The sequence below is a fragment of the Pseudochaenichthys georgianus genome, chromosome 5, assembly GCF_902827115.2.
Source record: "Pseudochaenichthys georgianus chromosome 5, fPseGeo1.2, whole genome shotgun sequence".
NCBI lineage: Eukaryota > Metazoa > Chordata > Actinopteri > Perciformes > Channichthyidae > Pseudochaenichthys > Pseudochaenichthys georgianus.
Window position 1 is genome coordinate 26296356 of NC_047507.1, and position 12959 is coordinate 26309314.

General features: G+C 38.1%; 1 protein-coding gene across 1 annotated transcript in view; it reads left to right on the forward strand.

Annotated features, from left to right (window-relative positions):
- LOC117447436 (cadherin-22) overlaps positions 1 to 12959 on the forward strand; it is a 193209-nt gene that overhangs the window by 156053 nt on the left and 24197 nt on the right. Inside the window, exon 10 of the mRNA XM_034084181.1 lies at positions 4078 to 4199. Coding sequence (XP_033940072.1) covers positions 4078 to 4199 — 122 coding nt within the window. The remainder of the gene's footprint in view (positions 1 to 4077; positions 4200 to 12959) is intronic.

Sequence of the window (12959 nt, forward strand, 5' to 3'; positions counted from 1 at the left end):
GGATTGGTCCAAATCAGTGGCGAGCCGTCATTTTTTTTTTAATATTTTTTTTGTTATATTTTTCATTAGTTTTACCAAAATAACTTGATTTAATTGTATTTAAAATAACATTTCCAAAGAACTAATCCTTCGAATCTGCCTGTTCAGTTTATGTTGGAATGTGAAGGGTTAAATGAAAGAAGCTTTTCTCTGTGAGTTACTGTGAAGACAGGAGCTGATTGGTGGTCCAGCTGTAAATTCACAGAGGGCCAGCTACAGTAACTCAACGAGAGAGTAATGTCGAATGACAGTACAATTGACCAATCATATATTCCCTCTAAATGGGTGCCGTGATTTTCCTAGGTATAAAAGTCACGGCTCACCACTGGTCCACACACACACACACACACACACACACACACACACACACACACACACACACACACACACACACACACAGCCTGGCTGTGAGTGTGTGTGTGTGTGTGTGTGTGTGTGTGTGTGTGTGTGTGTGTGTGTGTGTGTGTGTGTGTGTGTGTGTGTGTGTGTGTGTGTGTGCTCAGGCTGAGTTACGCGGTGTCTCACTGTCTCGCAGACCCCACGCAGCAACCAGGAAATGACACCAGTAATCCAGCTCACACTGTCCTCGATCCTCAAAGGGTGGAGCAGCGAGCCCCACATCGTCCCGCCAACACGGCATCCAGACCCCACGCAGCATTCTCACCTGTTTGTCCTTACTGGTGTCATTTGCTGTTTGCTAACAAACACCATTGTAACACATAATCACTGATGTTCCGCTGTAACGGTGGTGGACTCAGAACAGAGTGGGCGAGCTGACCAATCAGAGCACAGTAGGCTCATAGGGAGGGGGGGGCAGGAGCTCCAACAAGCCGTTTAGGACAGAGAGTGAATACACACACTATATGTTGCTGTATGAGAAAACCAATGTGATTTTGGAACATTGAAAAATGTAAATATATTCTAGACCTCAACAATGGAATTATGATCAGTAGAAATGGCCATGGCATGGGACCTTTAACCATTTTAAATACTATTGGCAATTATTCAAAGCATTTACAGCTGACAGTTCTTAAACACACAACACATCAGTTGTAACTTTAAGTTGTACAATGGTGAGTTTTTGTAATATTGCAACAGTGCAACTGAAGAAAAATAACACTAATACTTTGTAGCCTCTGTGCCTACAGTATGTGACCAGGCTGCTGGCTCAGTAAAGAGTCCAAAAGCAGACACTGTTTTGAACATTTCATTCCTCAATTTCCCTTCATGACAAAAGTGATATTTCAGACCAAACTGTGTCCTCCAGAAGAGAAGATGAGCCGTTAGGTCACATAAACATGAGAGTCCTGACACACACCCACACATGCAAGCACACATGTGCAAAGACATGCACGAACACTCACATCCTCTATCTGTCTTCCCTGAAGTGATGTCAGTGTAATGCAGTGCCTAAGAGATCTACTACACAGTCATTCTTAAAGATTTGCAACAGCTGGTGAGTGCCGCACAGATGCAGAGCATGCCAATAATCTGTTGAAATCCTTTTTTTTCTGTATCTGAAGACAGATTTAGCACACCACCACTTGGTCCAGATGAATGAACGTATCTCAAAAAATAACGTGGAGGGAGATTGGGGTGGGTAGAGGCGGGGCTTTCTCATATTGTTTAATCTGTTTTCAATTCTGGGAATTAAAATATAAAATGTGTTACATCTGATGATTGTTTTTATTCTGGCACAGAGGGGACAGCAGCATAATGTGAAGACAAAATTAGAGGAAGAAGAGATGAAATATCTAGTGTTGCTTTTCTGCCAGAGCAGCAAGAACATAAATGCAGTCAATTAAAACCCTGCATTGATGTGAGGATTATGTGTTTAGTTGAGACCAGAATTCTCATAAGCTTCTGTGCCACTGTTGGACAGGACTATGTGACGAGAAAGAGGGAGAGAGCTTCAGAATTTGCCTGCAAAAGTCTGATAATTATCGCTTTGCCCCGCTGTCCTGTACATTTTTCCTATCTAACCTGAATCTTAGCTTTCCTGCTCATATACCTAATAAACAACAGCTACAATGCCTCTGAGTTTACCAACAGGAATCAATTCCTGTGGTTTTGTTTTAAGTTTACAGTAAGTCTACCCTTGACATTATCTTCTGGCAAATTGCTGGAGCCAGAAAAATCCAAATGGTGACTACATAGAGGAAATTGGGTGAAACTGAGGTGGGGCGTGAAGCAGCAATTACCACGGCTGAGTGTGGAAGAGATTTATCAATTAAATCAAACACGCCTCCAAACATGTCACCCTTTAATCCCTAATGTCTTCTTTACGGAACAATAATTAAAAAAACTGCTGTGAGGACATAAATTAGAGGAGAAGTCACTATTGAGAACAAAGGGAATACATTGACTTTGTAAGGAGAAGTTTAGCACATCTGTCTGTTGTCAAGGTCATTGGAAGACCCAGCTGCAATTATGGGAAACAACAAAATATAAATAATTGATAAAGTTACCAATTTGTACTTTTTTTCTAATGAACTTCAGCAAACATTTAAACAATACATGTATTTTTATTATTAAAACGTATTCAAGTGTTGTCTATTGCAATTTTTCATTTTACATTTGCAAAACCAGAAATACTGTATAATGTTTCTGTATATTAATTGTTATATTGAGTTTACCCTTAATTCTGCAAAAGATTACTCTAAATTTGAATTGGTAGTTGAATTTCCAAAAGTGTTCCGTGCCTGTGTGATAGGGAAAGCAAATCTAGAATGACGCATGATGTTTTGTATAAAGACTTGCTGTCTTAAATGTTGGTTTATGAATTTAGCTTAAGCTTTCTGAGGTTAAAATTATAGCAAATACTGAGTAGAACATCTTGGTTCAAAGTAATATTGATGTTTTCAAAGGTATGTTTTTTGCAATGTTTATCGAGTACATACAACTAAGCATTGATTAAAATTGAAAATGATTCGCTGGATCACCTTACATAGTTCGTTGAATGAGAGAATTCACCTAATTTGCACCAAACTATCGCATGATTACAACTATATGAATTCATTCGCTTTAGCTCATTTTAATGCAAGGATGTATGTGTTTTTTCATCTGTGGATAATTGTCAGTGGCTGCTGTTATATTTTCTGTAGGGTGCATGAACTTGGTGCCGACAGCTGTGTATACTGAGTTATTCATAAGCTATGTATTCTAATTTAGCAAGATATCCAGACCATCATTTGAAGCAACCAGATCTCTCATTTAGCACTGAGTTAATGTTCTCTCTTTATCTCACCTCTCACATACACACACTGAAGCTCACACACACTTAGGCCCCCTCCTGTAGTACAACTATATGGTGTTTTATAAGTAAAAGGAAAACTCCATCAGATATTATCATATGATTACAAATGGGAATTAAGATTCAATGAGAAGTGGAGCTAATGTAAAGTAGGTTTTGATTGTACTAATTATATAATCCTCTCTACTCCCACGTTTACAATCTGGCCCATTTAAGAACATTCTCTCGAGTGCATTAAAGTGATATTCCTTTTGTTTTATCTAGTTGAAAATGGCATGAGAAATAAAATTGCAGCGCTACATTTGCAATTTTGTCAAAAGCGTTTATTTGTCATTATCATCATGCTGAGGTGTGGCTCTTTAACTGAGACTATTAAACAGCTATATATACACTGTAGTGTCATTATCACATCGTGAGGACCTAGAGACAAACATGGGATCTCTGGTACCATTTCCATGTCGCTCGATTGTGCCACAAAGTGTTTTTCAAGTAATGGGTGCAATTTGTCGAGGCATTAGATTAAAACCCTTCAGCACTTAGCCACAATTCCAAACCAAATGTCTGCTTTCTTGTGGGAGATTGCATTCATCTCAGTGTTGTTTCAGTCATACTGAAGGAAGACAAGAATAGTATTAAGGGTCTTGTCCATGGACTTCTACACCTCTACAGTGGTCTCTACCAGCACATAGCAGCAGCTAAGAAACATTTCTGCCACAGCTCTTGACGCTATTAAAACATATCTAGACAGATGTTGTTGATGCATTGCCTTTTCATCTCTCCTGTAGAAAACCACACCATGGCGTCTCACTCAGCAGTGAGTATTCGGATTCTGGATGTAAATGACAATCCTCCTGAACTGGCCACACCGTACGAAGCCTCCATATGTGAAGATGCCAAACCAGGACAGGTGAGTTTCCCTAATTTAGAATTTGTACATGTCATATTAAGATGTGAATTAGTACAAGTCGGAATGATGTAGAAAAAATGCAATAATCATGGAAGTTAAAATACACAGAGAAATGATTACAATAACAACAGTCATATTCTTAGCACTTCTTGATTCCAAAAAAACACATGTTGTCATAAGGCTGATTCATCTCAAGTTAAATTATTAGCCTGCTTTGTCATTTATCATTTGTGAATGATTGGGAATTTGTAGTATCTTCCTGCAATCTGCATTATTCTTGATTTAGACATTAATGTGTCCCAGATGTTACGACACCATGACAGAACATATAAGTGAAACATCAATTCTGTGCAGTGTGATATATTGCCAGATACTTATCTGCAATAATTCATGAGGATATGCGAAAAGACTGAAGAGTTAACAAAGATTTCAATGATGTGTGACAAACGAAACAATACAATTGGGTCTGAGCTTATTTAACATACAAATGGAATAATAAATAAATGTGTTGTCATTTAAATGTAAAAACCATAAACTAGTAAAAGGCAGAACTGCCAGAAAGAAAAGTTTGAAGATAACATGTCAGTAATAATGGCAGAATATACCTATACGACAGGATAACAAGTTTAAATTGTGATATCTGTGCCATCACATTGATACAGCATATAACTGCTACCTTTCCTTACTTCTCTTCTGTGATCTATCTGACACTTTGTACTGAAGGAAATGAAAAACTCAGCTTTTGAGCAAAGGTATAATTTGCCGTAGAGTGTCAGAAAGAGAGCCAGAAACAAACTTCCCGTTTCCAAAAAATATATGAATTTGCTCTTTCTTTTTCATCCTGAATGCAGAATAAAAGTCACGAGGATTAATATTTCTCATATTTCAGTATTAGAGTTCTGATCTAAGTCAGCACTGTTGTTGTGAAAACTAAATCGAATTGACTTGGGAAATTCACATTTTATAGATTCAGAAATTGTATGACTATTACAGTATCTCTGCCAGAAAAACATTTTGTCATGCTTTTTAACACGCTCTTCATGAAAAATCTGTAGTCGATCATTCTTTAATTTGTCACGAAAGCTACAGTGAAACACATGCAGTCTGCTTATGGTGTTTACCTGCTGATCTTTTTAAAACCATATGTTACGACTGAGTAAACAGGTTTGAACTCAAATGCACGACTCACACAGGATTAAACAAAAAAGGGTTTATTCAAACCAAAGCTCAACTACAACAGTGCAAAACACGAAATCACTCTTAACGAGGAAAAACACTGGGAGCATAAATGACAAATGATACTAAATCAAGACATGGCTCAAAGCTCTGCTTGGGAATATTCCTGGCAAGATAACCCTGGTTGTTTGTCACAAAGAACGAAGCGAACTGGCACAGGACAAAGGGAGACGAGGACAATAAATACACAAGGTAATGGGGAACAGGTGGAAACAATCAGGGGCGGGGTTGACAATCACAGGAGTGGGAGACACACAAGGAAGGTCAGAGTATCTGAAACGAGAGGAAAGGTTACTAATCTAAATAAAGGGGAAAGTCACAAGACAAAGACAAAAACACTTAAATAAACTTAACATACTTTGCGAGAGATGACACCATTTCAAACAAATGTGAGAGAGCAGCTAACACAGATAAACATGAATTCTTAAATGGCAAACAAATACATGTTGCATCATTACTCAGCACCAGTCAAACAGTGGGAGTCTGTTTGAAAAATTAAAACAAAAGGTGATGCCACGGTCATTTGCAATCCAGTAGGAAGCCAGGTCTTTCCACTGATCACCATTAAAAATGGACAAAGTCATTAGGGTGTTTTATTCTCCTAACACAGTCAACAGGCCTTTGGCTGAGTTAAACCCAATTATCATGTGCAGAGCAAAGAAATAATTAAAAAAGCAAGGCTTTAAAGTGGGGCCTCCATGCTGGAAGCTGCATTTACATGTGTAATGAGGCTCAGGCCTCTCCTCCCCTTGATCCACAGACTCTTAACCACTTATAGCCCCCCTGTGCCTCCGCTACGCCGCATGCCTGCGCCTTTCTAGAACATTGTCTGGTCTCATCTCCCTCACTCCCACCTCACTTTCTCTCCCATCTACAAGAGCCCACATTAACCTTCAGCTCCTAATCACACAGAGCTGATTAGTATCCCAGCAAAAAGATCATTGCTGGCTCCCAGCATTGTAAAATAAAGGGTTTTTAATGCTCTCATTAGAGACAAATGCTGCAAAAATATTTCACAGTGTAATTACATCCAAAAAAAGGATTCCGAAGTACATACAGGAGAATATGACATTCAGCTTTAGATATGTATGTCTGTCTATCTAGCAATACTGAATGTCCATCTCCCTCTCTGTTTGTCTATGTTCTGTGAGTTCAACCCTGTCTCCTAAAAATTACGTTCCCACAGAACTAAACTGCATTCTCAATTACGTTTAGCAAGAAACGTATTTTCTCCCACGTTATGTTCGTTATGAACGTATCTCAAATACGTTTATTTTCTACATATCTTCTAGAAACATGTTTTCTCCCAGGTTACGTTCCTTATGAATGTATCTTAAATACGTTTATTTTCTACATATCTTTGCCATTTATTGTCTTGCTTATAATAATGATAATAGTCATTTATAAATATCATTTTAGAGCACACATTTGAAATCAGTAGGCGAGGCTGTAATTTTGCCAGCTGTTACTCTCATGAGCGAGGCAGAAAATAATAGTTTTTAACATGCCAAAAAGCTGCTGTGTTGTTTATTGCACCTCAAACATTAAAAACAAATCCAGTTACGTGTTTCTGTACTTCCTCTAAGAAGAAAGGACAGTAACAGAAGATCTCTGTGACGCCAGATGTGGTGTTGTTAATGCGATATGATATCCGAAAAACATTTCAGTTTAGGATGGCGGAAGACACTACCCATAATCCCCATTGACAAACCCCGTGATTAATCTTCAAGCTCTGGGATTGGATGTTGGAGTGGCAGTGCGCCAAGGTTACGCCGAGCGTAAAGCTCTTTGAAATGGAACGAAACCACGGCAGACTATTCAAAACTGGACTCGAACGCCCCCCCCCAGAACTACACATGCTGGCTATTGTGTTTCGCAACATGTTCTCTATGGCACGTCTCTACTGGGAATTGTAGTTTTAAAAGACGTTTTCGTTTTCCCAAAAATTAGAAGTTGACAGTATTAAACTGTGTCCAGCCCTGGAGGTTTAGGCGATACACATTGGTGTGTACACATTTAAAACATGTAATTACTAAAAGGGTGAAAATCGCTTGTATCCATAATGGGCAGCATTATTCTACTCCACTACAATTCAGAGGTTAACCTGGTATTTTTACTCCACTACATTTACTTTAGTAACTCTGCAGATTCTGATTAATGATGTGAAATATAAACAACCCTTAAAGCAGACTTTAGTTACACCTGAGTACAATTCAGGGAAGATTGTCAAGTGCCAACAATCAGGAGAGATAGTTGGTGCTTGAGAAGACTAAACATTTATCTGCAGATCTCTATAAAGTATATTAATTACTCGTTATTCTCTACTAATAGTTAATTAAAGACTGTATATAATTGCTATTTCGCACATCCCTTTCAAGATTTCAAGATTTTCTAAGGTTTATTGACATATCATATACACAACTACGGTGTAGTTACTGTATGCAATGAATGAAAAACTTGGGTCAAAGGTTCCTCAACAGTGCATTACAAGACATCTATCAATATGTGTGTACCTCCACCATTAAACTGTCATATTCTGCACATTTCTTATTCTATCTACATACATAAGAGTATAATCCATATGTATAATGTCAGTTAAAATAAGTGCTTCAACATAGTTAACATTGCAGGAAAGCAATACATTAGACGTTAAGTACTTTGTCAGGCTTAATATGTATCTGTAGATAGATACCCCCAAAGCTTTTTTCTTATTTGAAAGAAGACCTTAACCTAAAATATTCTTTAATGTGTTAATAAAGGTTAATTAGTTTGTCTGTTTTGCACATCCTCATATTAATATCTTTGTACATCGTGCACTAAACTGTTTTATTGTAGAGATCACTTACAGTATCTTCTTGATTTTTTTATATTCTATACTTCTATCATTGACCTTCTACTTTCCCCCTATGAAAGTATTGTACTCTTAATATTTTTTTCATCAAATAACATTATTCAACAAAAATAATTCAATAACGTGCTTTAACCACTAGGCGGTGCACACAAGGTACACACAGCATACTAATAATAACTTTGTATTATTAGTGTAGGACACTTATGTATGTATAACATCTGAAGATGTGTAGTTTAATCATGTTTTTACATTTTTGCTATATATTGCTATACTATTTCTCATGCTTTATTTCTATACATTAATATCTGATTTGTAAAACATCACAGACAGAAAGCCATATCCGTCATTTAATGGTAAGCTATTGAAATTGTGATTCCATAGATGTGTCTCCCATCACCCAAATTCCCTGACTATTTTCTCAACTCAGTATTTACATTCTTATATTCAAAGAAAATCAGTAATATCTTTAAAAACTACAAGTCATTTTCTATCAGCTGTGCACCGTTATGGTGTAAATGTAACCTATCTACGAATTAGATCAAATGTAAAAGTCAGCCGAATTAGTATTGATACTGCAAGGAGACGTATTTTGTGAAAAGAAATGCAAGGTGTTGTTTAATTGTTGATATATTTATGATCCACGTCACATATTCAGTTTTGGCGGCAGTTCTCCTGTTTGTCCAGAAGTCTTCTCATCAGGGCTCTATAAATAAAGAACTAGAGCAGGTGTGTAATATGTAATGCAGCCAAAGTGTGTATTACAATGCCGTTATGTGATGACTTCCAAAGAGAAAATCAAGAACACTCGGAATAAAGTATTATTTTATTTTTATCATATCGCATTAAATTCATATCCCAACATGCATTGCGGCTAAACATCCAATCAACGAGCTTCAAGCTGAGGATCTTGGGTAATCTGTTCAGTGGGTTTGTGTGTATCCTCAAAATGTCCCTTATAGGCCTACGTCTGTTTCCGGTGACTTTATTTACGGCTAAAAAGCATGCTAAAAAACCCAATATTATAGAATTAAACGAATAAATAAAAACAAGGAAAATTGTGTGTTATTGTTGAGTAAATAAGGAAAAAAAGATTTTCAAAAATACAGATTTCAGTATTTTGTGGCTCTAAGCCCCATTTATTTTCCTCACAGACGGGAAAAAAAGTCCGACATTATACGATTTAAAATAAAAACATAAAACACTGGCATGTAATTTACGTTAGAATAAATAGAATGGTTTTGAATAATAGATGAGAATAAAATCTACGTCACTTTACAGCCCCGCTCAGTTTTGGGGAAACCAACGCTGTCATTTGAATGGCGATCAAGCCTGAAGCCACAGAGATCTTCTGTTACTGTCCTTTCTTCTTAGAGGAAGTACAGAAACTCGTAACTCTGGATTTGTTTTAATGTTTGAGGTGCAATAAACGACACAGCAGCTTTTTGACATGTTAAAACTATTATTTTCTGCCTCGCTCATGAGAGTAACAGCTGGCGAAATTATAGCCTCGCCTACTGATTTCAAATGTGTGCTCTAAAATGATATTTATAAATGACTATTATCATTATTATAAGCAAGACAATAAATGGCAAAGATATGTAGAAAATAAACGTATTTAAGATACGTTCATAAGAAACGTAACGTGGGAGAAAATATGTTTCTAGAAGATATGTAGAAAATAAACGTATTTGAGATACGTTCATAGCGAACGTAACGTGGGAGAAAATAAGTTTCTAGCTAAATGTAATTGAGAATGCAGTTTAGTTCTGTGGGAACGTAATTTTTAGGAGACAGTGTTGTTGAGTTACCATGAAAGGACCGGAACATTTGACAATATCTGTTTATTTTTATTTTCTCTGTCCAGTCTCTTTTTGTGAGATGCTCATTTGGAGTTGCCTGCTGAGATGGAATGAAATGTGTTTGCCTTGGGTCAAAGGTTTTTAATGCTTATTTTCACCCTGGGGTACCAATGGGGGGTCATGGGGGAAACAATTTTCTCCTCCATGTTATTTTCAGAACAATTTAAAAAAAACACTTTTCTCTAGTGATTGTCAGGCATTTTACCTTTGAAAAGTGGATTGAGTGGTGTGAAAAAAATATTTTTCTCCATTGATTTGCTGTGTCTACGCTGGTGCCGTGAGCGGGTGATTGTAAAAATACTATTATTGCTGTCCAACTCAAAGAGAGAATTGAATGAGCAAATCCCTTGAATGAATTACCCGTAGATCATATTCTACCTTTCCATCCAAGCGAGACCCATAATGTCACGATCTGTCTGTGTTGTGTTTTGTCTTGTCTTTTTCTGTCTTTGGTTTCATATTTTATTTTGAAGAGTGTTCACCTCCTGTCTTGCCTGTTGCTTTCTGTCTGTTTTCCCTCCTACCTGATTACCCGATTGTGTTCACCTGGTGCCCCTGTGTTTTCTCCTCCCTCCTCACCTGTGTCTTGTTTGTGTGATTAGTCTTGTGTGTATTTAAGTTCTGGTTTTTCTGTCTGTCATTGTTGGTTCATTGTTTGTCTTTGACTGTGTCACGGGGTAGGGTTCTGTTTCTGACGCTTTCCTTGGAATAAAGGTATTTTTTCGTTGAAATCTGCATTTGGGTCCTGCTTGCTTCACTCAACCCTAACGGAGCGTCCACACTACAGCTCCAAAAATAGCTTGGAGCTGGGCGTGTCTGGAGCTTGGGGATTTTATTCAAGCAACACGGCCAACAACCAATCACATGAATCTCCCGCCCCCGACATACAAAGCAAAAACCCCCGGGGATTTTATGCGAGCAATATATATATAAACTCCCCAAACAGGCGAAAACCTACCAGTTTCCCCCACTGTCTCTGCCACCTCCCTCCATGCCTGGTTCCTCCGGTTTGTATCCCGGTAGGTGAAGAGGGTCTGGTCATACAAAACCGGGTGATTCGCTACGGCGATAGTTAGTTTCTCCTCCGACTTTTTTTGAAATATAGAAATGAACGGCGGGATATCTCTCCCAGCTTAGACGCGGTTTGATTGGCTAGCGCTTCAGCTGTCAGATTTTGGGAAACGGGATTTGATTGGCTGGCGCTGGCTACTCCGGCGTCCAGGCGACCAGAAGTTGAACAATGTTCAACTTCTGGTCGCCTGGGACGCCTGAGACGCCTCGCTCTGCTACCCACAATTCAGTTCGGCGAAAAAGCGCGGCTACGTGACGTCACCCCATTGAAAGTGAATGGGCAGCTTGGAGCTTTCGACGCTGTCGACGATGTAGTGTAGACGGGCCGTAACACATACAGGTTTAGGTAAAGACAGGATACACAGGACTGACAAAAAAATATTGTCTCATAAACAAAATACAGTTCGAAGTTACTGAATCGATAACTGACATTTTGAATCAAAATAGTGCAAGCAAACACTTGAGAGGTAATCAAGTTGTTTATCAAGTGTCCGACCAGAGCAATTTGGCCACATCCGATATTCAAGCTATCACTTGCACTGGTCCGGGGATTCGGAACAATCAAGATGATTGCATGATTTGTGAATCATTGCCATTGATAAATCATTCCATATTTTCCTCTTCTCATTCTGCCTCTGCAGCTTCTAAAATATCTGTCACAAAATCACACACACCTTAGCCAATACACATGACAATATATTGTATTTTTTTCCCCCCACGCTGCTCCTGGGGCACTGTATACTGTAGTTACTGCCAGGTGCTGCTACGAATACGAGGATGGGAAAAACGTAGACACTAAATGTACTTGTGTGGTGCTGTGTACTTGTATGTCTCTAACCCTAACCCTAATGATTAAACTCCAATCCAATTCTCAATTTCCAAAGCTAACCATAAAAGACAATACTGGAAATACTACATTTTTAGACCTTTTTTGCTTGGAAGTGTCAATTATACAATCATACATAAAACAATAACTTTCTAAAAGTGTAGGTTAATATTAGAATAAGGTACCCCACTTTTGAGAGTTATTTTTCTGGTGTTCTCTTACAATATACATTCAGAAGTAAAAGACGAAGGGTTCTGTAGAGGCAGAGGCTGTTGCTTGATATGTTGAAACACTTTGATTTTTCTACTGCCTCCAAGGATGTACTTATGTATGCAGTAAAATAAGCTGCCAAAGGAGGAGACCATGATATAAGCATCTACCAACAGATGTTTGCCTGTAAAATGAACCTCAATTTAGTTTCAGCTCTCTAGAATGTTGTTAATCAATTTTGAAACTTGGAAAGGACAACAGCTCTTGGAAATAGGCGTAATTAAGTCAATTAGTCTTTCACCTGGAATAGACGTCAAAGACGCCTCTGGACTCGGAGCCCCTTGCTCACCTCATCTGGCCTCTGTGAAAATAAAACCATAAGTTAGAGAGGGTTGTTGCTGCTTTGTTTGTCGTCTAGCGTGTCTAGTGATGGGAATTCCGGCTCTTTTTAGTGAGCCGGATCATTTGGCTCGGCTCACCAAGAAGAGCCGGCTCTTTCGGGTCCAAAACACCTCTTCATTTTACCACATATACGTTTTATAATTCAATCAAATGTAGCCCTGTTTTGACTAATGATTTACATGTGTACACATATATTACTTAAATTATTCAATACATCCTTTGTCATGTCTAGGAAACTAATAGTGAAAGTTTATTCTTTATGTTAGTTTTGTCATGTCCCTTTGCCCTGTGCTTTATGTTTATTC